Genomic DNA, 10,426 nt, shown 5'->3' with positions numbered 1-10,426 from the left:
AACACAGGCATTTACTAATAACATTACTTTATAGGCTTGCAGTGGAGACCAACACGTTCAAGTTAAAAGCATTGTATTTTTTATTTATTCATTAAGAAATAATGTTATGAAAATAATGACGATCGTATATCAGACAAGTGTATCCTTCCATTATGTTAAACAAGAATGCTGTGAAGGAGGTGAGATTTCAACACTCACCAGAACAGAAACAGTCTTGTGTTGGGGCTGTGTGTGCTTTGTCTCATTTTGGAAGTGGCCTGTTCCCAGTGTTTGTACAATACAAAATGTTTACAGGGCTCATGTTTCTTGTTCCTCCGTCTCCATGGGCAAGAAACTTCCAAATGCTAGTTATTAAGGTGAAAGGTTCATATTAACCAGTTTCAGTCTTTGTCCTACTGTATATCTTCTGATGAACCCTCCACGCGTGTCCACTATTAATAACTTACACAAAATCTGTACATACTTACAGCAGGCTAGCTGCCTGTTTCCAAAGTGGTGTGCACGTACATATAAAAGGAAGGACCATACTGTGATCTTTAACATAATGAGGAAGGGGGAGAAGGTACAACAGTAAAATCTGGAGTGTTCATTTAAACTGGTTAACGCACCAGACTTGCTGGTTAAGCAAAGCACATGAAATACTTGCCTTGTACAATACTGTACATGCAACTCGAGACATTTGCAAACACTCATTCAATGTTGATGGCACTCAAATCTGACCTGCATCAAACCCACATTGACTACCTTTTCTTCAGTGTAGAAGATGTAACATTCTTAATAATTCAAAATAATTATGGTTTGTAATTGTTGATGTTGATAAAAAAGTATAGCCATCTTGGTAAAAAAAAACTAAAAACACGCAACAAACCCAATACACCTCTCCATTTCCTATCAAACAGCTTAGTGAAATCAAGTTGAACGTGAGCTGGGAGAGGAACAGGGCCAGGCAACTGTTAAAATACTTAAGGCTTAATTGAAGACATATTTGGCTAAGTTACTAATGCATGAATGATTGGTCTCCATCTCGTGTTCAAATGATCACATGAACGTAGCCTGTCAGCAGCAGTCACTCAAAGCAACATGTGCAATGTTACTCGTATTGCCTATTTGTTCTGATAAAATGCTACATGACATGTCACATACTTGAAAAGAGCAAACTAAGGAAGTTAAGGGTGGAACCACAATAATCTTTCTCAATTACTTATCGACACTACATAGTACAACCACAGGAATGATTCGCTGCAATCAGCAGAACCAAAACATCCTGAAGATTTAAACAAGAATGTGGGTAACATCTACCAGAATTTCCTGATTATTTAAGAACATGACTGGAGTTAAAAACAAGAATGTGGGTAACATTTTATGTTGGACATATACGTATGTCGTATACTGTAGAACTGATTGAAAAAACTAAAACAAACCTGTTATTCCATTTGCAACATTCAGAATGGCACACTAACCAGAACGCAAAGCAACAAGGCTATGCAAATGTGAAATGTTAAACATGTGAGGCTGTTTGAGCCAGGGGAGTTGCAACAGTGTGCTATGGCACAAGTGTACAGTATGGCAAACGCAAGTGACATTCATCGCTTTACTAATAATAATGGCACAAAGTATCATTGTACTATAACCATCTGTTTGGCTATCAGCCGCCCTGGGATCAAAGTTATACAATCTGTTATTCATACAAAAGCCACCGTAGTGTAAGCATAGTCTGTTTCACAAGTCCGATGAGAGATAGGCGAGATGACACTCTTTAACTTTCCATCCATGTGACGCTTTGTTGTCATCGTCCTCATTCACCTTTTCATGTGTTATGGGTCACATATGATTGCCTCTGGCTGTCTGTCCACACAAGCCTCACTGACGCCAGGAACTCTTCTCCTCCGCTCCCGATACAAGCCTGACACTTAGGTCATCATAAGCCCCATTATTAACGTCCCATCTCCTGCTGATACAAGATGCCCCAGCACCGGCCCTCACATGTTATAAGCCACGTAGATGGGGTCCAACTGGTCGGCCAGGAAGCCGTCCCTCAGGTGCATGCGTTGCTTCTCGCCCCGCGAGTTGATGGGGATGACCCCAGGGTCGACCACCACCACCACCCCGACGATGAGGTAATGCTCTTCCAGCACCACGTTGGTGACGAGGGACACCAGGTCCAGAGCCTCCTGCTCGGAGCCCTCCAGCTCCACCACCACCACCAGCAAGTTGGTCCACGTGAACACAGCACTGGACGGAAAGGGGAGAGGAGGATGCATGAGGGGAGGGAGGAAAGTGGAGGGTGTTAAGTTAGAACAGAGAAGGGAAGGGGAAAGGAAGAGGACGTTTAGAATAGGATAGCAATGCTCTGCAGTAGGTTGATCAAACCAATTTATGTCTGACATTCTGCAGCTTTATTCACATACAAGTCATTACTTGGACTAGAACGTTTATCTTATAACGTATGTTACACCATTTAATTCTTTTTAATACACTTTCAGTATTTGTCACTATGTTTCTGTTGTTGCGGTGCTTACTGCTTAGGATAATCAACAATAAAGTTGAATATCTCTGCTGTCAGGAAGAAACCAACTAAATGTTCACTTTTCAGGAAATGAAAAAAATACATAAAAAAAGGAATATATAAATATACTTATATAAGCAATACTGCCTCATGAACCTCTAATGACACAGTTAGCAGCCACAATGCAGAGCCAATCGTAACTCAGGATTGTCCCGACTCGCTCTGTTTCAATGAGAAGCCGAGAATTGCTAATTTTTATTGGATAAAAATATATTTCACTGGCGAATAATCAACTATTATGGGAGTCGACTACCAAAAATCACGTTTGGTTCATGGCCTAGTATTTGGCACACGCAATGAATTCAGAACTTACCATTCAGCTATGCTCTTGTGTGAGCGGATAACCGATGTCTCAATGTCAATGGGATGATACCTCATTCCTCTGAGCTCCAGGGTCTCGTCTAGGGAGCCCACCACATACAAGGCATCATGGCGTTCTGCAACACACACACACACACACTTTTTGTTATCTTCATGATTCAAACTAATATCTGATAGGGGTGTGATGTTACGTCATGTAGGTGACAGTGGTCTAAAAAGTGTTATTGTGTCATTCTACTACAGCAGGGTTCCCCAATTAATTTTCCTCAAGGGCCATATTTTGACTAGGGTACCAGGCTGGGGGCCGAGTCCGCACGCGTGAGGTCGAGGTCTTGCCCTGAAAATTCATTTTCAGGGCAAGACCCCATTTGAAAAGGATGCCCAGTTTGACATGCATAGGCTACTGACCCCCATTTAATGCCATTTATATCTGGGCCCCTCCCTGACCCCTTTTTTTTTTTTTTATTCTTCCGCGGGCCGCAAGGGGGCGCTCTGCGGGCCGCAAATGGCCCGCGGGCCGCCTATTGGGGAACCCTGTACTACAGCGATACAGTTGTTGCAGGTCGGTGACTGTACTGATACATTTTCCTTAAAGCACAGTGGTTCTCAAAGTGGGGCCTGCGGACGTTGGTTCTAGGGGGTCCCCAGCAAAATGTGTTAATATAGACAATTCCATGGAGCAGTGCAGGCCAGGTGTAGCTAATCAAAACTGGGTAAATCTGCACTTAGTGGTACACCTCAGTTATGGCTGTGCTCAGGGCACCCCTCTGTAGATTTGTCTATACTAGAACGGTGCCCGTGGGGCCTCTACAGTGGTGCCCGTTGGGCACTGGCCTACTTGGAACGATGCAAGTTGGAAATGAATGCCCCACCAGATGTCTACCTTTTATGCCCATATATGGAGTTCTTTGTAAGGCATGCCCAAATATGGAGTATATGCAACCAGCTTGTGGAGTTCTGTGTCAGGCATGCCCAAATATGGAGTGTTGTGAGGTCAGAACAGGCCAGCTCCATATATGGACGCTGGGCAGGGGCCCGGTTCAGAGCCCGGACAGAGGCCTTTTTGGGGCGGTTCTGGACAACCGCGGGTCCAACCGACTCGACACCGGGCACTGCACCCCCTGCTGTGGTGTGGAAGTCGTGTGTGTCGAAGTCGGTGGGGCTAACGGTTCTCGAGTTACGTGGATTACACACACACATACAGACAGAGACTTGGTGCATTTATAGATAGATATTAGATATAGCATCAAAATCTGTTTAACCACTTTAATCTTAATTGGGTATTTTCAAAATAACGTGAAAACATTTGACAATTTTGGAATATTTCTGAAACTCAAATCTTGTATGGGGGTCCCTGGTGCAAAACCTTTTCCTTGACATGAAAAAGGTTTGAGAACCACCGTAGATATAGCACTAGCGGTGGTCCTCCGGTCCTCACCTCCGCTGGCGTCGGTGAGTTCGGTGCGTCTCAGGAAGCCCAGGTAACCCGTCCTCGCCCACACCGTCTGCGTGTCGCCGAAGCTGAGCGTGGTGTTGAAGTGGTCGGCGTGCAGCGCCTCCTCGCCGTACACCGTGTAGTAGCCGCTGGCGTTGTGAGGACTGCTCACCCACACCTGGGAACACACAGAGGTGGAACGTAACTAAGTACATTTACTTAAGTACTGTACTTAATAAGTACCATTTTGAGGTATTTGTACTTCACTTGAGTATTTCCGATGCAATGTGATGCGACACATTGTGAGTACTTTCTACTTCTGGTACTTTAAGTACATTTTGATGCCAATACTTTTGTACTTTTACTCAAGTACATCTAGAATTCTGGACTTTTACTTGTAACGGAGTATTACTATATCGGGTCTGTGTACACAGAAATAATTGCAACACATGGGAGAGGGGCTGTCAGGGGGTGGAAAGTAACTAATGTACATTTACTCAGGTACTTTTACTGTACGTATTATGTACAATTCCACTAGGATGCACTCATGAGAGACTCATCTACGTTTAAACCAATACATCTTCACCAAAAGAAACCAAAACTGTGAAGCCTAATTTAGGACTTGTCCCGTGTTGAAAATAACTGACGTTCAAAGTGAAGAAAAAAAAAACGCATAGCATCAATACAGCTTCAACTGCTACAGAATGGACTTCTCACCTCTCCTAAATGGGAGTCGCCCAATGGTCCTTTAGTCTCTGTGTTGGCGATGATTACTTTCACCCCTGGTAGGATCTGGAGGGGTTAGACAGGGACTGGTTTTCAATCATTCATATTTAAGACATCGGTAACATCACATTTTGGAAGACGTGGAACAAAGACCATTTGTTTCACAGTCACAGTAATGCCATTCAGTCGTTTGTGCGTTCATGGTGCCGTACCTTCCCAGACTCCATTAGTGGTAAGCTGTGCGGTGAACCTCTTTCTACTAGACGAACCCTGAAGAAGATATTACACATTCTAGTTACAAAAACATAATGCATCGAATTGTTTAAACCCTGATTTCCTATAATATGTATGTGGGTGTGTGACACACACACACACACACACACACACGCACACACACATATACACACACACACACACACACACACACACACCATTACCGAAGATTTAGTAAATATCTGACCTACAAGCTTGTAGATTGGCTATTTAAACTATTATTAAGTATGGTAAAAAGCATAACAGTCTAGCAATTCCATTTTAGTACACCCTGTGTTCACATTGGGAGATGACTCAGTGGTGCCCCCTACCTGTCATGCCGTAGTGCTCTCATGTCTAGGTATACAGTGGTGGGGTCTGGTCCTGCCGTGCCCTGGAGAAAGACAATGCAGAATGGGCCGTCATCAGTCTGTACTTCCAGCCTAAATATTGCTACAGACTAGTGCATTCTGGATCTTGCCTGGGTGGAAGGAAGGTGGAAGCTGCTCAAAATGCCACTCTTCGCAGAGCTGTTGACAAAGCAGGGTGGCAGCCAGAAGCCAGCCAGCTGAACTATACTATTCAGAAATACACTGATATCAAAAGTCTGTTTTCTCTGCAGGAAGACGTATTACAGCCATGTTTACCATTTAATTTCTGTCAGTGTAAAGCTAGCAATGAGCTAAAAGGCTATAATGGTACTCTGGCAAGGGTGCTACGCTAATTAAGCAAGGGAATATTGTATTCAAACAGAGGTCGCAACATTAAAGCATTTCAGCAATTGATTCCAGGGAATCTTTGCAATCAATCAATTTGGATCACTCTTATTAATTGCAAAATCTTTTTCTGACAAGTAATTCATGATGCAAAAAAGAAAATAAACCCCATTGTATATAAACCTACAGTGTTGATTGATTCAATAGCATGAAGGAGGGTGTGTGGTAGTACTGTAACAGTGGCTCTGTTCATAAACGCATCACAGTGTTTGAGTTTAGAAACCGTGTCTCAAACGTCTTCACCACTGCAACACTCATGCTGCTAGGCATTATAGGACATACTGCATCGCACGCACGCACACACACACGCATGCGCGCACGCACACACACACATACACACACACACACACACACACACACACACGCGCAGCAATGATTCTGGTCCAGCCTTTACAGATTAGATTCAGCTAAAACAAATGGGGCGGGCGGGCGCTAGGTTGAGCTGGAGCTTATCAAAGGAAAGGAAAGCGAGAGAAACTCAAGATAAATCAAAGTTAAACATCTCGGAGGTCATGCACGGAAAAAAAGACACGCACGCGCATGCGCACACACATGAACCCAGAGGCATCAGCAGCCATGTGAGAGAACAGCCTCTCTCTTTTCTCACTGTACCTGCTCGGCCAGCTTGCCTAGCCTGTTGGGCTGATGAGAGGGAACGGGGCAAGGACACAAAGAGAAAGAGAATACACACGTATAGAGACATGGACACACATGCACCACCCACGCATGCATAACAGCAGGAACACATGCATGCGTCCACACACACACACACACACACACACACACACACACACACACACACACACACACACACACACACACACACACACACACACACACACACACACACACACACACACACACACACACACACACACACACACACACACACACACACACACACACACACACACACACACACACACATAGAAGAGAAAGGATAAGAAAGAAGGAAAGAAAGAAGACAGGAGTCACAGAAAAAGAATAAAATGATGAACAGTCAGTTTGAGAATCTAAAGGAAACCACAGATAAAAGGTGAAATTAAATGAAACAATAAGAAAACAGTGGATTTTGGCTCCAATAGGTGATGCTGTGGGGTTTCATTTAATAACGTATCTTTGGCATCACGTCACATCTCTGTTCATTGCAGTATAAAACACCTTTGACAGAATGGCACTTTCAAAGTCCAGGCGATTTACGCCGGGCACACAAACATGCTTTCACCTCACCAAAAACAAGCCAACGTATCGAACTTTACTCTGACCGGATCGTGTGACAGTTTTATCCCACGATTTTTGCAACCCAGTTTTTTCACCCAGTGCCAATTATCTAATGTAATCCTGGGCGCTACACTTCCTCTGCCAACCTGGGGGGGGGGGGGGGCAGCGGACTGACCTCATGCCTATGCATGAGGAGTCCAAGCTGCTTCTTTTCACCTGACAGGGGGGAATTTCCCTGGCCGGACGTAGCGCGTGGAAGGAACACGTTATTCCGACCAGTTCCTTTCCCCTCCATCAGGCGCCCAGGCTGGCCAGGTGGAGGTAGTTTTAGAGACCAGGATTACTGCATGTTTTTGTGAGGGTATCTACCCTAGGAGACACGGGGAGAACATGCAAACTCCACACAGAAAGGCCCTTTCGCCAACCCCACCTCGGGTATGGGCACTGATGACGCGGAGGAGGGAACACAGTGTCCCCAGTGGGAATCGAACCCAGGACCTTCTAGCTGTGAGGCGACAGCACTACCGACTGTGCCACCGTGCCCCATGATTACCACCTTTGACCTTTAGGGTCTGTGTACACAGAGACGTTTTTCCTGTGTATGTTTTTAATTGTTTCATTGGAGTAGATAGGCTGGAAACGGCAGCTACGGCCATTTCCAGCATAGCGTAAATGTGCAAATGATTAATTAGTATCCGGTAAATGTGCAAATGATTAATTAGTATCCGTTACGCATTTTTACATTTGTCAGTCTCACGTTTCTTGTAACCAACGCGCTCTGACTTATCTGGTGTGCTCTCCACTTAGATCAGTCTTCTCCTTTTATTTACTTTACAGCATAATACAAACTATCACAATGACGAAGTCTGGATAGCCGAAACATTTGTGTATTATGTAAAGAAAATAAAAGAAGACGAAGCCTCTTGCCACTCTGTGCGAACCATTACCTGTTATGAACGGTACTTTTGTCAGTCAGCAGCACAGTCGACTCTTAAAACAGCCTTTAACCCCTACAGCCCTCCAACTGGTACTCACTCACCTGCAGACAGATCGCCACGTTGACTCTGCAGCCGAATGTGGTGCTGACGGCGCGCGGCGACAGCCCCAAGTCCTTGAAGATCTTGGAGAAGGACTGCGTGAGAGCGATGCGGGGCCTCTCCTCTGCCACCACCATGCACGTGCGCACACACGACAGGTTCACGTTACGTAACTTTGTCACGTAAAAAAAAAAGAAAAGAAATAGAAACCTTCAAATGTTACATTCTCCAACGTGCAGATGTAACAGCTTTATAATCATCCATAATCATCCTCTATTTCGGGTGAATGTTCCCCTCACAGAATAGGGACGCCAGGGTTCAAGTGCTTAAAGTTGGCTGCTAGTTTGTACAGTGAGAGAGAGAGCTACTGACCCGAAGTGCATCCGTCTGTGAGCCGAGGCCTTTAGTGCACATCTCCATGACGGAGTAGGAGCAGAAGGTGACGCGCACCTTGTACTGGCTGACCGCCGACAGCCACAGAGACACGTTGCTCTCCAGCTCCAACGGAGGCACCAGGATGGACTGATGGCCAGAGTACACACTACACACACGCACACGCACGCACACGCACACATGCAGACAAACACAAAGACACACAGAAACACAAACAAGTTTATTCATAATCCATGCTGCAACTTTCAATTATTTTCTTAGTGGTTACTAAATTATTTGATTCATCGAATAATTGATTGTGTTTTTATTATATTTTTCTTATCAACAAATCTATGAACAACTGTAGCCCTACTTTATAAATTGTTGCACAGTGCAAAAATAGTGAAAATAGCTGATCTACAAGCTTATCCTAACTCTTACAAAGGTTTGGGTACGTTGTTTCTTTTTTTTTGCCTATAATTAATTATCAATTATTATTATTATTATTATTAATTATCGATTACGGACAATATTCAACACAATTTACTGTTTGTTTTGGATTACATAATTGTCACATTTACCTGCAAAGGCACCAGAGAGCGAAGCCGAGGCCACAGTAGGGGTCTAGACAGATGGCGATCTGCCGAGACGGGTACAGCTCACACTGCAGCTTGATGGAGCGACACAAGGCACTGGTGGCGGCATGCGACATCTGGAACAGACGGGAGGGAAATCGGCTATTTTTGTACACAAAGTGTAAATTCCCATTGACAATGAATGGATGATGTACGATGATAAGAACGCCCCTCACTTCACACGGGTGTGATTTTTATAGGGCTGGACCACACATGGACATAATATGACATCATCAACTTGCAATGGGAGCGGCCCCTATTAACACATTCAGACCGTACGACGTGTGGAAACGTCATAGCTAATCCAACCGACTGTTTGCGACGACGTGTGTACACGTCCTAGTGCTTTTTCATTGATATCAAACGTAAAAAATATATTCCATTTTTTTTTCTTCTGCAATGTACTCCTTGCTTTTCGCGCATGTGCGCTGCCATTCACTTCCCTGTTTACGGATCAGAAAGAAAGGCTTGCCGCACGTAATCTAGGGAGCTCTCCGTGGTTTTGACCAGATGGATATACTTCCGTCTTCATTTCGGACTTCAGCATGCCTCTCGCCCGGAATATTAACGCTTCTAGAGAGACTTTATCGTAATGATCGCAAGGTAAGCAAGCAACATTATGCCTCCCGGCCTAGCGCCAGTAGATTCAACCATACTTGGAATTTATTATGTTTTAATCTATATTTATGTGGTCATTCCTGTACCTTGACCCCTGCTAGGATGCCTGTTGTTGACACACTGAAGTCTAGGTATGCCAACATCTCTGGTGTGGGAGGCTTGTAGATCTGAGGGCTTTTTTTCCTAGGGAGGTCATCTGGCAAACAAAAAGTAAGAACATGAATGAGTCGTCATCATCGTTTAATGTCCATCAGTCAACTGTGTGCGTGTGCGTGTGTGTGTGTGTGTGTGCATCACCTGTGTCCAGCACCATTGGCCAGCTCTTGATGTCCACAGCGGCAGCAGCCTCTTTGGATCTCAGCAGCTTCATTATTGCTTGGGTGGTCAGTATACACACCGACTTACTGACCTGTCACGCATACACATACTGTACAGATGAGTTTTCATATGCTACAGCTACACTATAT

The 10,426-nt window shown here is 44.5% G+C and overlaps 1 protein-coding gene across 3 annotated transcripts in view; it reads right to left on the bottom strand.

The window, feature by feature from the left end:
• Window positions 1-62: 62 nt before the first annotated feature.
• Window positions 63-10,426, bottom strand: part of dip2a (disco-interacting protein 2 homolog A) — a 128,369-nt gene continuing 118,005 nt past the window's right edge. For all 3 annotated transcript variants that reach the window (XM_079517515.1, XM_079517513.1, XM_079517514.1), the window contains 11 exons: window positions 10,257-10,368; window positions 10,046-10,155; window positions 9,288-9,418; window positions 8,707-8,875; window positions 8,337-8,507; window positions 5,633-5,694; window positions 5,261-5,318; window positions 5,040-5,114; window positions 4,326-4,500; window positions 2,880-3,003; window positions 63-2,232 (listed from right to left, as the gene is read on the bottom strand). In XM_079517515.1, coding sequence (XP_079373641.1) covers window positions 1,980-2,232; window positions 2,880-3,003; window positions 4,326-4,500; window positions 5,040-5,114; window positions 5,261-5,318; window positions 5,633-5,694; window positions 8,337-8,507; window positions 8,707-8,875; window positions 9,288-9,418; window positions 10,046-10,155; window positions 10,257-10,368 — 1,440 coding nt within the window. In that variant the 3' untranslated portion in view covers window positions 63-1,979. The remainder of the gene's footprint in view (window positions 2,233-2,879; window positions 3,004-4,325; window positions 4,501-5,039; window positions 5,115-5,260; window positions 5,319-5,632; window positions 5,695-8,336; window positions 8,508-8,706; window positions 8,876-9,287; window positions 9,419-10,045; window positions 10,156-10,256; window positions 10,369-10,426) is intronic.

The sequence above is a fragment of the Electrona antarctica genome (genome assembly GCF_951216825.1).
Source record: "Electrona antarctica genome assembly, chromosome: 13".
Taxonomy (NCBI): domain Eukaryota; kingdom Metazoa; phylum Chordata; class Actinopteri; order Myctophiformes; family Myctophidae; genus Electrona; species Electrona antarctica.
The sequence above is the reverse complement of the archived record's forward strand: the minus strand, read 5'-3'. Positions and strand labels throughout refer to the sequence as shown.